The sequence below is a fragment of the Sprattus sprattus genome (genome assembly GCF_963457725.1).
Source record: "Sprattus sprattus genome assembly, chromosome: 6".
NCBI classification, from domain to species: Eukaryota; Metazoa; Chordata; class Actinopteri; order Clupeiformes; family Clupeidae; genus Sprattus; species Sprattus sprattus.
In genome coordinates this window covers 558,611-583,610 of record NC_137925.1, presented here as the reverse complement: position 1 = coordinate 583,610, position 25,000 = coordinate 558,611, and the positions used below count along the sequence as shown (strand labels likewise).

Sequence of the window (25,000 nt, the reverse complement as noted above, 5' to 3'; positions counted from 1 at the left end):
CTTCTGATTCCCTTCACTCGGAAATGCTTGGTCCATGTTCTACGCTTTTGTGAGTTGATATCATATATGGGATGTGTAGCCAACGGCCATTTTTCACTCCATGGAGAGTTGTACACTATCTGTTTGACCCTGCTGGGCTTGGTCATATTTTCGTGCTGTAAGGAAAGATACAAATGTCAACATTAATTCAGAAGGCAACCCTTGGTTGTGTCATGAGTTGGTGTGGGCTTGGCCTACTTAGCATGTATGGCACCTACGCATTATCATTTATTTGACTAAATAGGCAGTTGAACTTACAATAGGAGTACATCTCTAGCTGTTGTCGCAACCTCACTTTCTGCAAACTGTCGTAGAAATTCGGCTCTGGAGTGGTCCCGGCGGTGGGGGGCAGTGCAAAAATGCGCATGATCTTCCTCTTGTTTCTATGATCCAGAAAAATAGTTGTAGCAGGTTACCAAACTGAGCCAAAATGTAAACAGCATGCAAACGATGCAAGCATGAAATGACAAACTGCTAAGTAATTTAAGTGCATCTGCTGGACCGGTAAAAGCAAACATAAAAAAGAGAATGGAACAGAATAGAAAAAATGGCTTACTTTCTCGCGTACATCAAGAGACCGAAGCTGACCAAAATAACCAGAAGATAAACATTGGTCGCCTCATTCCATGCTTCGTGCACGGAGTAGTCCAATGACTCCTCGCTAGCCATGACCCCATATCCACCCATTACACACAACAAAAACAAGGTACTCGTAGATCTACTAAATAACAACACATCCAATCCAAAACCACACAGTTTGGGATCAAATGTTTCCGTGAAGATGGTTACGTTTCCGCTAGCACTTCCGGCTATGAACCTTTCATAGTAAAAGTCTTGCTGTAGTAAAACCTTATAAATATATTTTATTTTATTTTAGAATAAACCTAATTGGTAATAAAGATACGGACGGGCTCGAGTTCCTGTCTTGTGAATAAGCTAATGTATTCAAAATTAAATGAATAATAAGTATATTATAGGAGTATATTATGTAACACAACATTGATAAAGAACTTTTAAATACTAGCCTACAACATAGTAAGTTAAAATAACAAAAATCAAAAGACACATAGCATCTCTGAAACATTTATTCTGTTTTATTGTTTTCTTCCTTTTGTCATACACGCTTTTTTTGTTTTAAAGACATAGTACTCGCATCGTGAAATTATAATCATTCGCTTGTTTGCCAGGAATATTGCTTCTCATAAAAAAAAAAGTTTTTAGTTTTAGTTTTTGTTTAGGAGGCTAGTGCTAAGCATTTGTTGTGGATTATCTGAACTACCTGTCCAACAAGTTATCAATAAACTGCATCATTGTGGGAAGTGAAAAGTGATTGAGTTCGTCATTGGCAATCTGGCCTTGGTACTCCTCACCTCAATAATGTTTTCATTATTCGGCTTTTTAAAGGTAATCTGGATTCTGGCACAGAGAACAGGGTTGTTACCTGAACATGAGAAATCTAAAATGTAGGTGACAATTAAAATGATACTGGATGTTCATGCAGACTCCTCTGATATGAGCACACTGGTAGCAAACCAATCAAACTCGCAATTCATATAATCACAAAGTCAGCCATTTTAATAATTTCCCAATTATATTTTGGGTTGATAGAGATACAGACACAGAGAAATGTGGGAGATTTATAGATCATTTGTTCAAACTGTGAGGAGAAGGAGGATTTGTATTTCACATAGCTGAAACTCTGGCTTTTAGAGCAGCGCTAGCTCAACAAATAGAACGAGAAGCTGGGCGAAAGAGGAGGCGGACTGAAGAAAGTGAGCATTCTGCTCAAGAAGGTGAAACAGTTATAAGACTTACTTAATATAGTTGTATATATAATGCACAATGTTTGTTTAAATGAATGCATTTTTTAAATAATGTAAATTGTTCCTAAATTTCACGGTGCTGATAAAATGTTATGGTACGACACATTTACATAAAATGGCTTTGAGAATTAAGTATTTAACACATCTTTACTGTTTAATTGAAAGCAGCTGCATGCTAGATATACTGTATTGTATTGATCAGTCACAAAAAATCAGTTACTGTTTAAGAAAGCCATGAACATAACTCAATTAAAGACCAAAATGTTTCCCCCCCTTTCTTCAGAGAATATTGCAAACTGGTTTGAACCATGATAGAAAGATGAGTGGAAGGCCCAGGTAAGGGGATCTCTGTGAGATGAGTCTCAGCTTCCACCTCTTCCAGAGTTGTACTCCCATCACAGGTGGAAGAGCTCCTCTCCAGACAGCCATAGATGGCTTCATGGGGAGGAAACACTACATTGATCATAACCCACAGACTAAGCATACCAGTGCAGAAAAAAACCTCTGCTCTTATAAACCTATCTGGTAATTGTCAAAGGGGTCTTAGCATTCTGACTAATTGACTAGCTCAGACCATCTCCTAAGAAGCTAGTGTAACAAAATTATAAAGTATGTTTGTTATTCGTCTGACAGCATGGGATTCAATACGTTCATAGGTATTGCAGCTTTGGCTGGCAAAAGCTTAAAATCAGGTCACTAAATGCAGACACATTGAGCTTGAGAAAGGAGATAAGAAAGGAAGCATTAAAGCACCATTCCTTCAGCAACCGCCTCTTATCATGGCTCTTACATGACAACAGGATAAGTCAGTAAAGCAGTGTTCCATCTATCATTCAAGCTGAGAATGGCATGTGCAACGACCGTTCATGTGGTAGGCCATGCAGGGTCCCAGACTAGGGACAGCAGAACCACACATCTTGTAATTCCACAATGTTACTTATTGTAATAGAACCATCGACACTGGAATGATTGAAGCTGCATTTATGTTCAATTATCTCTTAGACTTTCTTACTGGTTTTGAGAGAGAAGGACACTGCTAGGTCAATCTTTGGTCCAACATTCATGTGCAGCGGCGGTAGCAGCAGTGTAGATTCTCTTTTTCTCTTTCTTATGAATAATTGAGATGTTGTAAACATGTTTGGTAGTTCAGAAATGTATGAATAATATAAAAATGGAAAAAAGAGACAATGAGAGTGTGGTGATATCTGTAGTTCCACATGTTACCACAAGGTGTCGGTACCGGTACCGGTTCTACTGATTACTGTTAATACAGATCAGATTTAGTACTGAGATCATACAGTGAAGTCGCATGTGAGATGCTCCGTCTTTATAATAAATGACAAGTGCTAAACAAAGATTCTTTATTGAAATGAAGAACAAAACAGAGAGGAGAATCGAACATTTATGTAATGCTTTTACTTATGCAGATGTAATGCAATATTCCCATTGTCTAATAAACAAAGAGTTAAAATAATAATAATCCAGACAATAGATATCAAATAAAAAAACATAATATATTTATCACAAACTTTGCTTTCCAAAACAAAAAGGTACACCATAACACCGATTTATCCAAATTCCATCTTCAACAGTCCGTGGGCCACAGCAGAAGGAAGCAGTCCACAGTAGAATTCGAGATCAGTCCGTCAGCGTCCGCTACAGCGCATCGCATCCGATCTGTGTTGGCCTATCCAAGCCCGCACACTCGCGCGCACGCAAACACACAGACAGACAGACAGAGAGAGAGAGAGAGAGAGGCGCCAGTATCGCCACAAGTAGCAAATGCACGCTCACAGCAAACAAAGACCCAAATAAACCAGTACACAAAATAATACCGTGAATCAAAAGTAAATCAAGCCAAAAATGGATGACAGCCCGTGCGGCTCTCAATTTGTATGCACAATTTGTTTAGAAACAGCCAAGGATCTCGTGCAGCAGACTTGCACCTGAAGGACTGCTGTCTGGGAGGTTTGCTTTGGGCTGCACCACCCCCAATCTCATCCACAGGTGTGCTTTCGCCTCAGGTAGAAGAGCCTCTCTCCAGCCGGTCGTAGATGGCTGTGGTGATGCCCCAGGTGACACAGGAGCGCAGGATGACCAGCGAGCCGCCGCGGTACAGCAGCGCCACGCTCCGCTCACGAGCGGCCCAAAGCCTGCGGGCACATGCCCTCACCCCGCCCCTGGTCTCCTCCTCGCCCACGCCTGCCTGCATGTTGGCCACCAACACCGAGAGCGGGTACAGTGGCAGGCTGATCACCAGAGAGTTCACTGCGCCCGAGGTGAACGAGGAGGCTGTGGGGGAGAGACCTTGCTGGTCCAGGGCGTCTCTGACTGGGTTTTTCAAACCGAAGTAAATGCCGCTACCCAGCGCGTTGCGGGCCATGATGGGCAGCAGGGCTCGGTAGAACCCGCGGGCAAGAGGCTCGGCGCTCAAACGCACCAGGACGCTCCACTGAGTTGGAAAGCGGTGGTCGTTTCTGCCGTTCTGGAGCACATTCTGCACGCGTTCAAAGGGTGTGAACACCAGAGCCTCCACCACGCCGGTTCCAACGCCAGCTGCTGCCTGGAGTAGTGGCCTAGGGAGGCGCCCCGCGACCAGGTGGGAGGCACGACGCTGCAGGGTGTCCTGAACACCGAATAACAATGCGCCTTGGAATGTCTGTTTTAAAAGTGGGGGAGCCACTCCGCGGTAGAGCTTCCTGAACCCCTCCCCATAAAGTTGCTTCACAGCCTCCCGTACAAGCATGCTGTGCAGCTGTTGGCGAAACACCGTCTTGTATAGTGGGAATGTAGCAAAAGTTGTCAGAAGGCCTGATGTACCGCCTTGCAGGTAACGCGCTGCGGGATTCGTCTCGGTCGCTGCATAGCCAGTGTTCACAGTAAGATTCTGCCCCATCTCAGACTTTTATGACAGATGACGATGCACTCCTGGACGGGTGGGGATCGGTATGCACAATCAATTCAGAATAAACCACCCTGGAACAAAACAACAACAAAAAATCAGACCGACTTAATGGCAACAAAATTGAGTTACGTCAAAGTTATAGAGTCTGACGCGGCCAAGATTGGATGTTGCCACTTCCCCGGTAACTTTTCAAAAATCTTTCACTTTCACAAGCATGTTCGCTTTTACGCACTCTCGCACACACATCTGACACATCAGTAACAGTGCAGGATATAGATATACGTATGTGACAAGAAGATGGGGAAAGAAAGCGGAAGCTTGTTGATGGAAATGTTTGTCTGCGGCGTCGTGGTCTGAAGAACACAAGGCTCACAACAGAACATTTTACATGGTGTCAGCGGTTTGGTGAAAGGCATCCTTGAGTAGAAAAAGTAAAGTAATTGAAAAGACGGTAAGTGCTAAATTAGTGAGCCGGCTAGGTCGAAAATTCGTCTTTAATATTGAGAAGAGAGTAATAACGAGAGGATGGACGGACCAGATATTTCGAAAAGGATGAGCGACACGAGAGGATGGACCAGATATTTCGAAACTACAACATGCATGAAGAAGAACCGACTACGCCACTCAGTTTTAAAGAGCTGGGACTCTAGTTTACTTAAGTTGTACAGGTTCATGGTTTGGTGAGAGCAACACAACCGTATCATCCACACAACAGGTTTCCAATACGACTATAATATATTTATTACAAAATGTACTTTCCAAAACAAAAAGGTTCACCATAAAACAGATGTATCCAAATTCCATCTTCAACAGTCCAGGCCACTGCAGAATGAAGCACAGTCCACAGTAGAATTCGTGATCAGTCGGTCAGCGTCCGCTACAGCGCACCGCATCCGCTCTGTGATGGCCTATCCCATAGACATGTATAGGTCTAGGATAGGAAAGGATACCTGTATAGGTATAGGATATAGTATCTATACATGTCTATGGCCTATCCAAGCACGCACACTTGCGCGCGCGCGCGCACACACACACACACACACACACACTTACACACGTACAACTTTCTTGTGTAAGCTTTCACTTTCACTTAGCATATATTCTCTCTTTTGCGCAAACCCACCCACACACACACAACTGACACATCAAGTGGAATGTAAGAGCACTGGGGTGCATTGTACATTAGGTTAACAGTGCAGGATATAGAGATGTAGCCTATGTGACAAGAGAATAGGGGAATAAAGCATAAGTTTGTTGATACAAATGAGAACTTTACCGTTACTCTTACAAGCAAATGTTAACTATGTTATTTTATACACACAGTTACAACAGGCATAGAGTTATGTACATATTTTATACCAAAAAAAAAACATGCACTGATTCAAATTTAATGTTGACTGTGTCTTTTAATATATTGCTCTTTGCGGCTTCAATGCGGTCACTAGACAGGGGAGCAACTTAATACCATCCAACACAACTGCAGATCAATAGAAATATAATAGAAAAAAATACCCCAGATTGTTATATCCTGTGCACTCTCAGGGAATGTAACCGCTGCTGTATCTTCTTGACTATTGCTGAGGTGTTGACAGACCATGAAAGGATCATCTTATATGTGTGCTCCCAGGAACTTGAAGGTGTGGACCTTCTCCACACAGTCCCTGTTGATGTGGACTGGGTTCGGGTCAGCACTTCACTTCAGCACTTCAGTTATTTTGTTTTTGGGGGTGTTCAGTGACAGATTGATGTCTGAGCACCACACTGCCAGTTTCTGTACCTCATCTCTGTAAGCTGATTCGTTGTCTCCTGAGATGACTCCAATCACAGTAGTGTAAGAAAAAGGGAAGTTTCTTTTGTGGTTGATGCAGCAATCTGTCTTTATTACAGATGGAGATCATTTTGAAACAATGTTAATGACTTCAGATTATATTAATCAAGTGCCTTGTATTTATACCTTGTATGAATCATGTGCTTATGTACGCAGGAACATGGCTTTTCTGTGTTTCTGTGTGTGTGTAACTTAGATTATTAGGTGCCACTTAGTCTGCATATGTGAAAGAGCATGTTTGGACCATAGGTGATAAGAAGGGATAAGAATAGAACGCTAAACTTCTATACAAATCTTGTGTGATTGTTTAATATTGCTTCTCTCTCGTCTGCTGCAGTCTGGGAGTATAGCCCGGGCACCCTCTCTCTCTCTCTCTGAGAGACGGCCTGTGCTTCTCTCTGACCTGCCAGGATGTGGGTGAGTCCAACAGGCTTGTTGTTGTTGTCTATTATAAATACTTATATGCAACTCTGGAGTCCTGAGGCAACTTGAGTGAATTTTCACCTATCAATTCCAGTAAAGTGCAGTAAAGAAGCATGTGGACCATACCCAGCACATACACATACGCATACTCTTGTTGTTCAGCGGTCCAGATCTGAACAACAAGCATCTCCAACTTTAGCCATGGACACTGTTTAAGACACCTCCTACACTTTTAATGTTAATGAGCTAGGCTTTAAATGCAACCAGGTCTGGCAAACTATTGCTGTTCTGTATGATAATCAGGTTTCTCTGACTGAGATGGTTCTCATTGGCCTACCCCATTCCCATACTATGATTAATTGCAGTCACTCACACCTCAGTTTGCTTCCTAAAGCCAGGTGTATGAGCAAATCCAGTGTTGGGACCTTTTCTTTGTTACCATGATAAGATTACCATATTGGATATTATGCTGACTTTTGGTGGTCCGAGCAGCTGATGGATCATGAATCTCATGCTCACTCACAGGATGTACTGTCATTTGTATTGCTTTCCCAAGACTGATGTGCTGTCAGTACTTTGTTCCTGTCCTCGGATATCCCCTTTCCTCTCGGCATTGTTGATCTGTGAGGGTACACCTTGGCACTATAGTTTGGTTGTTGCCCTACCCTTTTCCTAACGATGTCTCATCTTTCAAGCGGCAATGTATGGCCCTACCTGGCTATAGTCCTTGGTCAAGCTAGACCTCCCCTTTTGCCTAACATCCACCTCCTACCTTGACCTCTGGATACCCCCCCCCCCCCCCCCCCTACACGTTGTCATTGTTTAATATGTTAATTCTACACTATAAAAACCTGTAATGTAATTTCTGTAATGTACAGAAGACTTTCCTACAGTAGACTACTGTATAATTAGCCTAACTAGCACGCTAGTGGTGTTCTCCCCTGAACAGCAGCCACAACAAGCAGCAGGGGCCAACAGACCAAGGACAGCTTTGAGAGAAGTTGATAAGCAGAGGGTGTCTAAAGAAATAGTCTGCAACACCATCCTGGATCACTCCAAAGAAAGGTTCTCCTTCACTGACCACATTGTGAGTGCTACCTTACTACGGGAGGATATGTTTGAAAAGTATTGTCAGTCATTTCCTGATGAGGCTCTGAATACCACTGTGAAGGCATACCCCATGTTGCACACACTGACGATGGCGTGAGGCCGAAACGCGTCTGTACTAAAATAAACTGGTCTTATTGTTAAAAGAGAAAAGCTTGAGAGTGCGGTTTTCATTCTACCAATACCCCATGTTGAACAAGGCAAAGCTCAAAACAGAACTTTCTCTCATCTACGAGAATCCTGAGTTCAAGGGCTGCTGTGGTGCACTGGCATTGTACCAGGTTCTCATGACCTACGACCTCAAGGAGACATTCTCTGAGACTGTGACTCCGATGAACATCCTCATAACTATTCCCATGACAACAGTCGAAACTGAGAGATGTTTCTCAACCTTTAAAGAGAGTTAAGGCATTTCTTTGAATTTCAATGAGCCAGGAACGTTTGAATGCACTGGCCATGCTTTCCATGGAGAAGGAACTTGTCCTTAAAATGCCCGACTTCAACGAGAGACTCATTGACCGCTTTGTCCCACTGAAAGAAAGACGGGCAATGTTTTAGTACAAGTAATGTAGTCTCTTTGGCGGTCTGTCTGCCTGTCTTACTCTTTCTCTCCCTCTCTGTCTGTCTGTCTTTGTGATTGTTCACTCCATGCATGCTACTTGCACTAACACAATTATTTTCTATGTCAGCTTATTTTTCTTTGGTAAGCCAATACAGTCAATAAGATCAGTCAATAAATATTGTTGGTTTGAACTTATATGTTGCCCACTTCTTTATGTTTTTACTGTTAAGCTATTTTACATCATACAACATTTGAGTAATGTGGATAATGAATAAGTGGGATCATTTTTTTGTGTAGCCACATCATTTTTGGATGCAACTTTCTTCCATAGCTTTCCGTCTGCAACTTATGGAAAGATTTCTGTTGTGTGCTGCCATCTACTGGACAAAAAGGTATTGCTGTATGAGTTATCCAGCTAAAAACAAATTGATACAATTGTCCTACTGAATGGGTTGCCTTATATATTATCCGAACACGCATGATTAACACACATACATACTTGAATAAAGTCAATGTTTCATATTTCCCTATCACTTGTGTTTTCTGATTTGAGCACACATCTCACCTCATGTTCTTGCAGGGTGAGTGTGCGGGTGCTGCTAACCTTGAAACAGTTAAAGAAGTGGTTTAGTTCCTCTGCCAGTAAACAATCAATTCTTAATCAATCAATCCATCAATACACATCCCCACGCTTTGATAACTAGATACATGCTGAGGTGCTACTACTGTTGTCATGGGAGATGTACTGTAGTCTAAGACTACACACAGACTGTATATATATACACATATTGACTTCTGGCCCTTCGTAGCTAAACTCTTCCTTCAGTGTCAATAAATGCAAACACTTCTGCAGTTGGCTTCTGATTCAGGAAATGGTGTTGTGACTGCCACACATCAGATATAAAGCTTCATAAGAGGTGTTGTGACTGCCACAGACCAGATATAAAGCTTCATAAGCGGTGTTGTGACTGCCTCAGATCAGATATAAAGCTTCATAAGAGGTGTTGTGACTGCCACAGACCAGATATAAAGCTTCATAAGCGGTGTTGTGACTGCCACACATCAGATATAAAGCTTCATAAGAGGTGTTGTGACTGCCACAGACCAGATATAAAGCTTCATAAGCGGTGTTGTGACTGCCTCAGATCAGATATAAAGCTTCATAAGAGGTGTTGTGACTGCCACAGACCAGATATAAAGCTTCATAAGCGGTGTTGTGACTGCCACACATCAGATATAAAGCTTCATAAGAGGTGTTGTGACTGCCACAGACCAGATATAAAGCTTCATAAGCGGTGTTGTGACTGCCTCAGATCAGATATAAAGCTTCATAAGCGGTGTTGTGACTGCCACAGACCAGATATAAAGCTTCATAAGCGGTGTTGTGACTGCCACAGACCAGATATAAAGCTTCATAAGCGGTGTTGTGACTGCCACAGACCAGATATAAAGCTTCATAAGCGGTGTTGTGACTGCCACAGACCAGATATAAAGCTTCATAAAATTGATTTTAAGGTGCATGTCGTTCCAGTGACTACCTTGTCAAAACTTGTGATCGCAAGACTCAACATCCAGACTCATTTTTTAAATAAATGTGATGTGATAATTTACAGGTGAGTTATTTCATATTCATGGTGAGTGTGCCCTGAAAGACAAAACAAAGGCCTCAAACCAATGGTGTTATACTGTGTGTTCACAATTCATTTTTAATGTTGTTTTATAATCATTTAGTATAAACATATAGTATGTAGTATAGAAAATGTATTTTTTAAGTTAAATAGTGAACACAGACTGAAACATAAACCCCTGAGAAGGAATATTTGTATATAATCCATTAACATCCTTTCTGATAGACACTACCTCTATACATACATGATAATATTATGTGGTCAAGTTGGTGGATATTGATACAGTGATGGTAGTGAGGTCCTTGTCAAACTACTCCATCCATTTAGAGACAGGCTTCCTGCACTTCACTCACCATGTAACACAGTTGGTTAGATAAAGCACTTCCTAGATGAAAATACAGCAGTGGAGGTCATGTTGAATGAGTCCTGAGCATGTCCAGAGATTCCTGATAGGCCATCAGGGCGCTTTTAAAGGAATAAAGGAGAATTCATAATGACTTAGGAAAAGACAACTGCCCATGCTTAGATAATCAGACTGCACTTACACTAGGCTACGTAAATGTTGATCTTTTGTTGTTGTTTTGTTTGTTGCCGGAATTGAGGAACGGCGTTATTTCCTTTCCCTCTGTAAAGTAAAGTCCAGTGTACCTTACGTAGATAAGAAAGGAAACTTGAGAAAGAACGTAAGAAAGAAAGCATTGAAGCACTTGCCCTTTAGCATTGAGAGAATTCAACCAGCTCTCATCATGGCTGCAACCTTCTAGACTATTCCACCGCAGCCATGGTCTCCATTTCCCTTATGAAGACAGGCATTTCTGACTGAATGAATACATTTCCACACCAAACAGCAATCTTCATTGCATGCAGGAAGTGTGGTAGACCATGCAGGGTCCCAGACTAGGGACAGCAGAACCACGCATCTTGTTATTCCACAATGTTGCTAATTGTAATAGAACCATCAACACTGGAATGATTGAAGCTGCATTTATGTTCAATAATCTCTCAGACTTTCTTAATAATTTTGAGAGAGAAGGACACTTCTTGGCCAGTCTTTGGTCCAACATGCGTGCAATGTTAAAAATAAGAGAAGCCTATAGTGCTCCTCAGCTAATGCTACAGATTCTACTTTTGCAAACATTCCCTGATCTTTCTCTTGTTTGTAATCACACACTGCTCTAGGTGCACTTCAGAAAGGAGACGTTTAAATACGTAAATAAAATAAAAACGCCTGCATTTGATGCATTATTTTCACTTCCCACACTACTCCAATTCTGCAACTTCAGGTGGTAAGTTACAGTACAGCACATACATTTGAACCGTTACAGTGACTATACATATGTATGAATATACTCATACAGTTATAACAGTGGTGTAGTGGTCCCTGGAGAAGTGGGTATACTCTTAATTTTTTCTTAAGCAGCCCATACAGCACAGGATGAACGCCCTGTTTTGAGAAGTGAATATACTCAATGCTGACTGAAAAATAAGTGGGTATACTCCGTCTACCTGCGTATACCCTGGACTACACCACTGAGTTATAACTAAGGCATAGACTCCTTGTGACGCTCCCCTCCAGCAGGAGGCTGCGGTCCATCAGGACCAAAAGCTCACGCCACCAGAGCAGCTTCTTCCCGTCTGCGGCTGGCCTCATCAACAAGGCCAGGGACCCCCGCCCCCAAAAACACAGACTCTTATCCTGCAGTCTTATTAGCACACTCCTGCATAGACTGCACCTCTCTTTAATTTTTCACTTTAACATATTTTGTGATTTTTTTTTTATAAATGTTATATAGGTATATTGTTTTTCCTGTGTTTGAACAAGTACTTATTGTTTGGACCAATGTACCACAAAAATCCTGGTAGGTGTATGTAAACCTTCTTGGCAGTAAAAACTTTTCTGATTCTGATTTCTGATTCTGAGATGTTACATATTAACACAGGTCACTTTCTCAAAGATGAGAGGTCTCTGCTGTAAAAGAAGAGCAGAGTAGAGCACCATCTAACTATCATCCCCTCTGTGTCTCACTGATGCACAGGAGAAGAGAAGGAGGAAAAGTCAAAAGAAAAGAGCCCAGATAGCAGGTGTCACGGGTGGAGCTGCAACCCTGGCCTAGCCTGAGGTGTTTACAGTAAGAACTGCTGTCTGGGAGGTTTGCTTTGGGCTGCACCACCCCCAATCTCATCCACAGGTGTGCTTTCGCCTCAGGTGGAAGAGCCTCTCTCCAGCCGGTCGTAGATGGCTGTGGTGATGCCCCAGGTGACACAGGAGCGCAGGATGACCAGCGAGCCGCCGCGGTACAGCAGTGCCACGCTCCGCTCACGAGACGCCCACAGCCTGCGGGCACATGCCCTCACCCCGCCCCTGGTCTCCTCCTCGCCCACGCCTGCCTGCATGTTGGCCACCAACACCGAGAGCGGGTACAGTGGCAGGCTGATCACCAGAGAGTTCACTGCGCCCGAGGTGAACGAGGAGGCTGTGGGGGAGAGACCTTGCTGGTCCAGGGCGTCTCTGACTGGGTTTTTCAAACCGAAGTAAATGCCGCTACCCAGCGCGTTGCGGGCCATGATGGGCAGCAGGGCTCGGTAGAACCCGCGGGCAAGAGGCTCGGCGCTCAAACGCACCAGGACGCTCCACCTAGTTGGAAAGCGGTGGTCGTTTCTGCCGTTCTGGAGCACATTCTGCACGCGTTCAAAGGGTGTGAACACCAGAGCCTCCACCACGCCAGTTCCAACGCCTGCTGCTGCCTGAAGTAGTGGCCTAGGGAGGCGCCCCGCGATCAGGTGGGAGGCACGTCGCTGCAGGGTGTCCTGAACACCGAATAACAACGTGCCTTGGAGTGTCCGTACTAATAGTGGGGGAGCCACGCCGCGGTAGAGCTTCCTGAACCCCTCCCCATAAAGTTGCGCCACGGCCTCCCGTACACAAGCGTGCTGTGCAGCTGTTGGCGAAACACCGTCTTGTATAGCGGGAATGTAGCCATGGTTGTCAGCGTGGACACAAGGCTGGATGTACCGCCGTGCAGGTAACGCGCTGCGGGATTCGTCTCGGTCGCTGCATAGCCAGTGTTCACAGTAAGATTCTGCCCCATCTCAGACTTTTATGAAAGATGACGACGAACTCCTGGAATGGCGGGGATCGGTATGCACAATCAATTCAGAATAAACCACCCTGGAACAAAACAACAACAAAAAATCAGACCGACTTAATGGCAACAAGATTGAGATACGTCAAAGTTATAGAGTCTGACGCGGCCAAGATTGGATGTTGCCACTTCCCCGGTAACTTTTCAAAAATCTTTCACTTTCACATGCATGTTCGCTTTTACGCACTCTCGCACACACATCTGACACATCAGTAACAGTGCAGGATATAGATATATGTGACAAGAAGATGGGGAAAGAAAGCGGAAGCTTGTTGATGGAAATGTTTGTCTGCGGCGTCGTGGTCTGAAGAACACAAGGCTCACAACAGAACATTTTACATGGTGTCAGCGGTTTGGTGAAAGGCATCCTTGAGTAGAAAAAGTAAAGTAATTGAAAAGACGGTAAGTGCTAAATTAGTGAGCCGGCTAGGTCGAAAATTCGTCTTTTATATTGAGAGGAGAGTAATAACGAGAGGATGGACCAGATATTTCGAAGAGGATGAGCGACACGAGAGGATGGACCAGATATTTCGAAACTACAAAGAAGAACCGACTACGCCACTCAGTTTTAAAGAGCTGGGACTCTAGTTTACTTAAGGTGTACAGGTTCATGGTTTGGTGAGAGCAACACAACCGAATCATCCACACAACAGGTTTCCAATACGAATATAATATATTTATTACAAAATGTACTTTCCAAAACAAAAAGGTTCACCATAAAACAGATGTATCCAAATTCCATCTTCAACAGTCCAGGCCACTGCAGAATGAAGCACAGTCCACAGTAGAATTCGTGATCAGTCGGTCAGCGTCCGCTACAGCGCACCGCATCCGCTCTGTGATGGCCTATCCCATAGACATGTATAGGTCTAGGATAGGAAAGGATACCTGTATAGGTATAGGATATAGTATCTATACATGTCTATGGCCTATCCAAGCACGCACACTTGCGCGCGCGCACACACACACACACACACACACACACACACACACACACACACACACTTACACACGTACAACTTTCTTGTGTAAGCTTTCACTTTCACTTAGCATATATTCTCTCTTTTGCGCACACCCACCCACACACACACAACTGACACATCAAGTGGAATGTAAGAGCACTGGGGTGCATTGTACATTAGGTTAACAGTGCAGGATATAGAGATGTAGCCTATGTGACAAGAGAATAGGGGAATAAAGCATAAGTTTGTTGATACAAATGAGAACTTTACCGTTACTCTTACAAGCAAATGTTAACTATGTTATTTTATACACACAGTTACAACAGGCATAGAGTTATGTACATATTTTATACCAAAAAAAAAACATGCACTGACTCAAATTTAATGTTGACTGTGTCTTTTAATATATTGCTCTTTGCGGCTTCAATGCGGTCACTAGACAGGGGAGCAACTTAATACCATCCAACACAACTGCAGATCAATAGAAATATAATAGGAAAAAAATACCCCAGATTGTTATATCCTGTGCACTCTCAGGGAATGTAACCGCTGCTGTATCTTCTTGACTATTGCTGAGGTGTTGACAGACCATGAAAGGATCATCTTATATGTGTGCTCCCAGGAACTTGAAGGTGTGGACCTTCTCCACACAGTCCCTGTTGATGTGGACTGGGTTCGGGTCAGCACTTCACTTCAGCACTTCAGTTATTTTGTTTTTGGGGGTGTTCAGTGACAGATTGATGTCTGAGCACCACACTGCCAGTTTCTGTACCTCATCTCTGTAAGCTGATTCGTTGTCTCCTGAGATGACTCCAATCACAGTAGTGTAAGAAAAAGGGAAGTTTCTTTTGTGGTTGATGCAGCAATCTGTCTTTATTACAGATGGAGATCATTTTGAAACAATGTTAATGACTTCAGATTATATTAATCAAGTGCCTTGTATTTATACCTTGTATGAATCATGTGCTTATGTACGCAGGAACATGGCTTTTCTGTGTTTCTGTGTGTGTGTAACTTAGATTATTAGGTGCCACTTAGTCTGCATATGTGAAAGAGCATGTTTGGACCATAGGTGATAAGAAGGGATAAGAATAGAACGCTAAACTTCTATACAAATCTTGTGTGATTGTTTAATATTGCTTCTCTCTCGTCTGCTGCAGTCTGGGAGTATAGCCCGGGCACCCTCTCTCTCTCTGAGAGACGGCCTGTGCTTCTCTCTGACCTGCCAGGATGTGGGTGAGTCCAACAGGCTTGTTGTTGTTGTCTATTATAAATACTTATATGCAACTCTGGAGTCCTGAGGTAACTTGAGTGAATTTTCACCTATCAATTCCAGTAAAGTGCAGTAAAGAAGCATGTGGACCATACTCAGCACATACACATACGCATACTCTTGTTGTTCAGCGGTCCAGATCTGAACAACAAGCATCTCCAACTTTAGCCATGGACACTGTTTAAGACACCTCCTACACTTTTAATGTAAATGAGCTAGGCTTTAAATGCAACCAGGTCTGGCAAACTATTGCTGTTCTGTATGATAATCAGGTTTCTCTGACTGAGATGGTTCTCAATGACCTCCCCCATTCCCATACTATGATTAATTGCAGTCACTCACACCTCAGTTTGCTTCCTAAAGCCAGGTGTATGAGCAAATCCAGTGTTGGGACCTTTTCTTTGTTACCATGATAAGATTACCATATTGGATATTATGCTGACTTTTGGTGGTCCGAGCAGCTGATGGATCATGAATCTCATGCTCACTCACAGGATGTACTGTCATTTGTATCAGTCCCCTCTTTGATGCTAAAAAGCCACACATAGCATCACATCAACTTTCTTTCTCGGAGTCACACCTTTCACAGAGGTGCCCAGTGGCGGCGATGTCTTGCTTTAGGTTGATCCCTCTGTGGCCATTAGGGAGTCTTATAGTCTGATTGTAGACGCATGTACATTTACCCCAGATGCTGCCAGAGAGGTCCGCAACTCTTTAGAGGTGATGTGTGTGTTGGCTTTTACCTGATTTATTATTCTTCTGGTGCTTCTTGGTGATGGTCTTGATGGGCGTCCACTTCTTGGCATAGATGCGGTCATGTTGAATGCCCTACATTTCTTAATGATTTGTCTTCCAGTGGATGGATGGAACTGGAATCTTTTGGAGATGGTCTTATAGCTTTCCCAAGACTGATGTGCTGTCAGTACTTTGTTCCTGATGTCCTCGGATATCCCCTTTCCTCTCGGCATTGTTGATCTGTGAGGGTACACCTTGGCACTATAGTTTGGTTGTTGCCCTACCCTTTTCCTAACGATGTCTCATCTTTCAAGCGGCAATGTATGGCCCTACCTGGCTATAGTCCTTGGTCAAGCTAGACCTCCCCTTTTGCCTAACATCCACCTCCTACCTTGACCTCTGGATGTAATGTAATTTCTGTAATGTACAGAAGACTTTCCTACAGTAGACTACTGTATAATTAGCCTAACTCGCACGCTAGTGGTGTTCTCCCCTGAACAGCAGCCACAACAAGCAGCAGGAGCCAACAGACCAAGGACAGCTTTGAGAGAAGTTGATAAGCAGAGGGTGTCTAAAGAAATAGTCTGCAACACCATCCTGGATCACTCCAAAGAAAGGTTCTCCTTCACTGACCACATTGTGAGTGCTACCTTACTACGGGAGGATATGTTTGAAAAGTATTGTCAGTCATTTTCTGATGAGGCTCTGAATACCACTGTGAAGGCATACCCCATGTTGAACAAGGCAAAGCTCAAAACAGAACTTTCTCTCATCTACGAGAATCCTGAGTTCAAGGGCTGCTGTGGTGCACTGGCATTGTACCAGGTTCCATTGTACCAGGTTCTCATGACCTACGACCTCCAGGAGACATTCTCTGAGACTGTGACTCCGATGAACATCCTCATAACTATTCCCATGACAACAGTCGAAACTGAGAGATGTTTCTCTACCTTGAGGAGAGTTAAGGCATTTTTTCGAATTTCAATGAGCCAGGAACGTTTGAATGCACTGGCCATGCTTTCCATGGAGAAGGAACTTGTCCTTAAAATGCCCGATTTCAACGAGAGATTTCCCGATTTCTGTTGTGTGCTGCCATCTACTGGACAAAAAGGTATTGCTGTATGAGTTAACCAGCTAAAAACAAATTGATACTACTGAATGGGTCGCCTTATACATTATCAGATGGTAGCAGATTTAAGGTAGGGTGGGATGGTGCCTAGAGTCAGAAAGAGGTTAATGATCTTTGTGAAGACCCCGGCAAGTTGGTTGGCACAGGCTTTGAGTACCTTGCAAGATACTCCTTCAGATCCAGCGGCTTAACTTGTTGTGAGGTGAAAATTCACTCAAGTCACCAAAAGGACTCCGAAGCATATACAGTAAAAAGTATATTTTTTCAACAACAACAAGCTTGTCCGGTTCACCCACGACCTGGCAGGCCAGAGAGAGGCACGGGCCCACTCTCAGAGAGCGAGAGAGAGAGCCCAGGCTCACTCCCAGACTGCAGCAGATGAGAGAGAAGCCAAATTAAACATATCAAACAAGGTTTATATAGAAAGAAGCTAGCGTTCTCTGACGCCAAAACACTTTGTCAGCAGGGATAACCACGTGGTGGGTCTCTTACGCTCAAGGTCATCTTACTATGCTTTTTGCAACGTAATGCATCAGCAAGGCATAAAAAAAGGACTATTAGTTCTTCTCATCATTCCTTGCTTACACACAGACACAGAAGGTACACTTTTAAGCACATGCACAGAATCAAAGATATAGATACAGAAAAGTCATGTTTCAGCAAATGAAGGCATATGATTAACACACATACAAACTTGAATAAAGTCAATGTTTCATATTTCCCTATCACTTGTGTTTTCTGATTTGAGCACACATCTCACCTCATGTTCTTGTAGGGTGAGTGCACGGGTGCTTGTAACCTTGAAACGGTTAAAGAAGTGGTTTAGTTCCTCTGCCAGTAACCAATCAATTCTTCATCAATCAATCCATCAATACACATCCCCACGCTTTTATAACTAGATACATGCTGAGGTGCTAATACTGTTGTCATGGGAGATGTACTGTAGTCTGAGACACACACATACAGTATATACTACTGTTGTCATGGGAGATGTACTGTAGTCTGAGACACACACACACACACACAGTATATATACACACATATTGAATTCTGGCCCTTCTGAGCCTAACTCTTCCTTCAGTGTCAATAAATGCAGACACTTCTGCAGTTGGCTTCTGATTCAGGAAATGGTGTTGTGACTGCCACAGACCAGATATAAAGCTTCATAAGCGGTGTTGTGACTGCCACACATCAGATATAAAGCTTCATAAGAGGTGTTGTGACTGCCACAGACCAGATATAAAGCTTCATAAGCGGTGTTGTGACTGCCTCAGACCAGATATAAAGCTTCATAAGAGGTGTTGTGACTGCCACAGACCAGATATAAAGCTTCATAAGAGGTGTTGTGACTGCCACAGACCAGATATAAAGCTTCATAAGAGGTGTTGTGACTGCCACAGACCAGATATAAAGCTTCATAAAATTGATTTTAAGGTGCATGTCGTTCCAGTGACTACCTTGTCAAAACTTGTGAACGCAAGACTCAACATCCAGACTCATTTTTTAAATAAATGTGATGTGATAATTTACAGGTGAGTTATGTCATATTCATGGTGAGTGTGCCCTTAAAAAGACAAAACAAAGGCCTCAAACCAATGGTGTTATACTGTGTGTTTACAATTCATTTTTAATGTTGTTTTATTATCGTTTAGTATTAACATATAGTATGTAGTATAGACATATAGAAAATGTATTTTTTAAAGTTAAATAGTAAATACAGACTGAAACATAAACCCCTGAGAAGGAATATTTGTATATAATCCATTAACATCCTTTCTGATAGACACTACCTCTATACATACATACATGATAATATTATGTCGTCAAGTTGGTGGATATTGATACAGTGATGGTAGTGAGGTCCTTGTCAAACTACTCTATCCATTTAGAGACAGGCTTCCTGCACTATACTCACCACGTGACACAGTTGGTTAGATAAAGCACTTCCTAGATGAAAATACGGCAGTGGAGGTCATGTTGAATGAGTCCTGAGCATGTCCAGAGATTCCTGATAGGCCATCAGGGCTGTGGTCGAATAGTCAAAACATCCTTTCCTAAGCGCTTTTAAAGGAATGAAGGAGAATTCATAATGACTTAGGAAAAGACAACTGCCCATGCTTAGATAATCAGACTGCACTTACACTAGGCTACGTAAATGTTGATCTTTTGTTGTTGTTTTGTTTGTTGCCGAATGGAATTGAGGAACGGCGTTATTTCCTTTCCCTCTGTAAAGTAAAGTCCAGTGTACCTTACGTAGATAAGAAAGGAAACTTGAGAAAGAACATAAGAAAGAAAGCATTGAAGCACTTGCCCTTCAGCATTTAGATAATTCAACCAGCTCTCATCATGGCTGCAACCTTCCTTAGCAAAAAAGACTATTCCACCGCAGCCATGGGCTCCATTTCCCTTATGAAGACAGGCATTTCTGACTGAATGAATATATTTCCACACCAAACAGCAATCTTCATTGCATGCAGGAAGTGTGGTAGACCATGCAGGGTCCCAGACTAGGGACAGCAGAACCACGCATCTTGTTATTCCACAATGTTGCTAATTGTAATAGAACCATCAACACTGGAATGATTGAAGCTGAATTTATGTTCAACAATCTCTCAGACTTTCTTAATAATTTTGAGAGAGAAGGACACTTCTTGGCCAGTCTTTGGTCCAACATGCGTGCAATGTTAAAAATAAGAGAAGCCTATAGTGCTCCTCAGCTAATGCTACAGATTCTACTTTTGCAAACATTCCCTGATTTTTCTCTTGTTTGTAATCACACACTGCTCTAGGTGCACTTCAGAAAGGAGACGTTTAAATACGTAAATAAAATAAAAACGCCTGCATTTGATGCATTATTTTCACTTCCCACACTACTCCAATTCTGCAACTTCAGGTGGTAAGTTACAGTACAGCACATACATTTGAACCGTTACAGTGACTATAAATATGTATGAATATACTCATACAGTTATAACAGTGGTGTAGTGGTCCCTGGAGAAGTGGGTATACTCTTAATTTTTTCTTAAGCAGCCCATACAGCACAGGATAAACGCCCTGTTTTGAGAAGTGAATATACTCAATGCTGACTGAAAAATAAGTGGGTATACTCCGTCTACCTGCGTATACCCTGGACTACACCACTGAGTTATAACTAAGGCATAGACTCCTTGTGATGCTCCCCTCCAGCAGGAGGCTGCGGTCCATCAGGACCAAAAGCTCACGCCACCAGAGCAGCTTCTTCCCGTCTGCGCTGGCCTCATCAACAAGGCCAGGGACCCCCGCCCCCCAAAAACACAGACTCTTATCCTGCAGTCTTATTAGCACACTCCTGCATAGACTGCACCTCTCTTTAATTTTTCACTTTAACATATTTTGTGATTTTTTTTTATAAATGTTATATAGGTATATTGTTTTTCCTGTGTTTGAACAAGTACTTATTGTTTGGACCAATGTACCACAAAAATCCTGGTAGGTGTGTGTAAACCTTCTTGGCAGTAAAAACTTTTCTGACTCTGATTTCTGATTCTGAGATGTTATATATTAACACAGGTCACTTTCTCAAAGATGAGAGGTCTCTGCTGTAAAAGAAGAGCAGAGTAGAGCACCATCTAACTATCATCCCCTCTGTGTCTCACTGATGCACAGGAGAAGAGAAGGAGGAAAAGTCAAAAGTAAAAGAGCCCAGATAGCAGTTGTCACAGCTGGAGCTGCAACCCTGGCCTAGCCTGAGGTGTTTAGAGTAAGAACTGCTGTCTGGGAGGTTTGCTTTGGGCTGCACCACCCCCAATCTCATCCACAGGTGTGCTTTCACCTCAGGTGGAAGAGCCTCTCTCCAGCCGGTCGTAGATGGCTGTGGTGATGCCCCAGGTGACACAGGAGCGCAGGATGACCAGCGAGCCGCCGCGGTACAGCAGTGCCACGCTCCGCTCACGAGACGCCCACAGCCTGCGGGCACATGCCCTCACCCCGCCCCTGGTCTCCTCCTCGCCCACGCCTGCCTGCATGTTGGCCACCAACACCGAGAGCGGGTACAGTGGCAGGCTGATCACCAGAGAGTTCACTGCGCCCGAGGTGAACGAGGAGGCTGTGGGGGAGAGACCTTGCTGGTCCAGGGCGTCTCTGACTGGGTTTTTCAAACCGAAGTAAATGCCGCTACCCAGCGCGTTGCGGGCCATGATGGGCAGCAGGGCTCGGTAGAACCCGCGGGCAAGAGGCTCGGCGCTCAAACGCACCAGGACGCTCCACTGAGTTGGAAGGCGGTGGTCGTTTCTGCCGTTCTGGAGCACATTCTGCACGCGTTCAAAGGGTGTGAACACCAGAGCCTCCACCACGCCAGTTCCAACGCCTGCTGCCGCCTGAAGTAGTGGCCTAGGGAGGCGCCCCGCGACCAGGTGGGAGGCACGCCGCTGCAGGGTGTCCTGAACACCGAATAACAACGTGCCTTGGAGTGTCCGTACTAGTAGTGGGGGAGCCACGCCGCGGTAGAGCTTCCTGAACCCCTCCCCATAAAGTTGCGCGACGGCCTCCCGTACAAGCGTGCTGTGCAGCTGTTGGCGATACACCGTCTTGTATAGCGGGAATGTAGCAATGGTTGTCAGCGTGGACACGAGGCTGGATGTACCGCCGTGCAGGTAACTACGGAAACGCGCCGCATGATTCGTCTCGGTCGCGTCATCCCCAGCATTCACAGTAGGATCTTGCCCCATCTCAGACTTTTATGACAGATGACGTTGCACTCCTGATAGGGCGGGGATGGGTATGCACAATCAATTCTGAATATAAAACCACCCTGGAACAGACAACAAACAAGAATCGGACCTGTTTAATGTCAACAAATTTGAGTTGTGTCAAAATAGAGTCTCTGCCGTGACCGAGATTGGATGTTGCCATTACACCGATTATTTATGTGCCCTGTTGCTAACTTAAGTACTGAGAACGTAACGAGAACATCTACTACAGATAAATAACGTGTTTTTAGAGAGTGTTTTAAAAAAAAATGTTTTTAGAGAGTGTTAAAGACCGTTGCCTAGAACCGTTTCCTTCCCGTGGCACTGACTTTGAAACAACATTCTATTAAGCATGCAAATAACGGTAGCATTCACTTTTAGCTTAATGTTGCACCCCGCAGTTTACACACTGACCGTGAATATGAGATGCTCCTCTATGCCAATGACTAGCACTAGGCTTAAAAATATAAAGGCGATGGATAGGCTATGTTTTATTTTCTGGACACTCGAGGTGTGGTCTAACAACGTTAAAGGCTAATCAAAGAGCAAAGAACTACCTGCTTGCCGGGTCTTTGAATGGAAGGATGCACCATGCAGGCTTAGACTGTCAATGAATTAGGCTACACAATAAACTAACTGACTTACAACTCTAATTTCAAGCATATGCTATCTGGTATACTGTTTGTGGTCCTCTCTAAAATCACATCATGGAAATAGCCAACACTGATTGTGCCGACACAGCCAACAAAGACCAATTGTAAGCTTTCCGTTATTCACTGCGCATGGGGTTAATCCCGCCTCCTCTAGAATAGCCATTGGTGGATTTATACAATCTTTCTTTCTGACGACGTGATTCGTCACCCATCAATCAGAACATATAGGTGGACGGAGTGCCCTGCACTTCCTCAGCAACTATCAAATATGACTTTAATACATAGCCTACATATAGACCATCAAGAAGGAATATAGGTACAAGCGATTTACGAAGGAATTCTATGATGTAAACATTTTTTAATCGAACATATTGCATTAGTTAAGTGAATACTTATTACACACGTCTAGGTTAAAGAACTGTGATTTAACATCACCTTAAATGAGTAATTTTGTGCATTATTTAGTGTTTTTACCATTTGACGCTATTTCTTCACGTCAAATGGTTGTCTCTACTCTGTTCCATTTGTCTTGTCATAAGCATCTTAAACGCCCAGTATCCCTATATAGGCCTACACACAATCCATCAGCCCTCTCTCTGACCTACGTCAACTACGTCGTGTCATTTAGCTATGTTGACTTTAGCCAAGCCGCAGAAACGCCTTATTCTTAATCTAGCTATTTGATAATCTGCTAATTTCATGACTGTTTATTTCCATAAAATCTGCTCCTGCTAGGCTGGAATAATAAACTCCAGTCACACTGGTCCCTTGTCGAAGAGTTGAGCCAAGCGCACTCTACATTCACATGATAAATCATGGGCCCAAGTCCTGTACGTCAGTGTATTGAAGTATAGCGTGGTTTTTTTGTCATTCTATGGTCACCACAGAAATCCACTTGACACTATATTTCGGTGGTGGTCACAGCTGACTGTCATGAAATGGCCTTGATTACTTGAGTTCACCTTGGTCAGCCAATCGTAATAAAATGGACACCCTTACCTGCAGCAAAAAATGCCTATTTTGGAGCCAAAAATATAATTAGTTGCAAAAGAATTTTTTTTCAGCATAGATCATTTCTATGAGGTGTCCAGAACAACATACTAAAAGTTTCTTTGAAAATGAATTTTAATATGCAAATTAGCTATACACTTATCAAATATGGCCAAAATACACCCAAATAGGCTTAATTTTTTCCTTAGGTCCTACCACAATTAAACTTAAAATATTAAAGTGTACATGAAAAGTGACTTTTTTTTGTATTATAAGTTTCTTTTGAAATGTATTAGAATATGCACACGAGCGTCACACTTATTGAAAATGTCCTGATTGCATAGGCAGAAACACCATACCCCTGGCAGGTACTACCAAGCCAGGCAGTTTTCAGGTTAGAGGCCGGTCTAAAAGCAACATTGCCATCTCCCATTGGCAGTAGGATGATTGGATGAAGATTGGGCCGATGTATGTCATACATATGCATGGTGTTTCTGCCTATGGACATATTCAATAATTGTGGAGTTCATGTGCATATTAAAATTAATTTCACAAGAAACTTGTAATACAAACAATTTTACTTTTCATGGGCTTTCATTGTATAAAGTTTCATTTTGAAAGGAGTAAAGGAAAAAATACATTTTTGAGGTGTATTTTTGCCATGCATTATTAGCACACAAATCAGATTTATTTCCTCAACTAGGATTTCTTAGGACTTTTAGTATGTTGTTCTGGACACCTCATAGAAATGATCTATGCTGATTTTACAATTAGTCTGTCAAAAATGCTATTTTGCCTGGCCTAATATGGATCCAGTAACATAGGCCTACTACATTAAAGGCACGGTGTGTAGTTTTTAGTGGTCTTTATTAGTAGAACATTGAATATAGTGTTCATTAGTGTTTAATTACCTGAAACTATGAATTGTTGTGTTTAGCTTAGAATGAGCCCTTCATATCTACAAAGGCAGATGGTCCTCTTTCACAGAGTTGAATTGGATTTTGCACTGCCATGTTTCTGCAGAAGCCCACAACCAACAACCCAAAACACTGGCTCAGGCTTTTCGTGTTTTT

At 43.0% G+C, this 25,000-nt stretch overlaps 4 protein-coding genes across 4 annotated transcripts in view; all 4 read right to left on the bottom strand.

The window, feature by feature from the left end:
- smim19 (small integral membrane protein 19) overlaps window positions 1-822 on the bottom strand; it is a 1,926-nt gene extending 1,104 nt beyond the window's left edge. Inside the window, exons 1-3 of the mRNA XM_080840482.1 lie at window positions 596-822; window positions 298-422; window positions 1-155 (exon numbers count right to left, since the gene is read on the bottom strand). The exon at window positions 1-155 is cut by the window's left edge and continues 1,104 nt beyond it. Coding sequence (XP_080696608.1) covers window positions 94-155; window positions 298-422; window positions 596-726 — 318 coding nt within the window. The 5' untranslated portion in view covers window positions 727-822 and the 3' untranslated portion in view covers window positions 1-93. The remainder of the gene's footprint in view (window positions 156-297; window positions 423-595) is intronic.
- A 3,060-nt stretch (window positions 823-3,882) lies between these two features.
- Window positions 3,883-4,758, bottom strand: LOC308366538 (solute carrier family 25 member 53-like; the record flags this gene model as incomplete). The annotated part of the gene is made up of 1 exon (XM_080840255.1): window positions 3,883-4,758. One exon carries the CDS (start codon window positions 4,756-4,758, stop codon window positions 3,883-3,885), a length of 876 nt encoding a protein of 291 aa, XP_080696381.1.
- A 7,759-nt stretch (window positions 4,759-12,517) lies between these two features.
- Window positions 12,518-13,404, bottom strand: LOC308367324 (solute carrier family 25 member 53-like; the record flags this gene model as incomplete). Its single annotated transcript, XM_080841212.1, is given in 2 exon segments — window positions 12,518-13,237; window positions 13,240-13,404. Coding segments are annotated over 2 exon segments (885 nt in total).
- Window positions 13,405-21,369: 7,965 nt separating this feature from the next.
- On the bottom strand, window positions 21,370-22,263 carry LOC308367422 (solute carrier family 25 member 53-like; the record flags this gene model as incomplete). Its single annotated transcript, XM_080841328.1, has 1 exon — window positions 21,370-22,263. One exon carries the CDS (start codon window positions 22,261-22,263, stop codon window positions 21,370-21,372), a length of 894 nt encoding a protein of 297 aa, XP_080697454.1.
- Window positions 22,264-25,000: the final 2,737 nt, after the last annotated feature.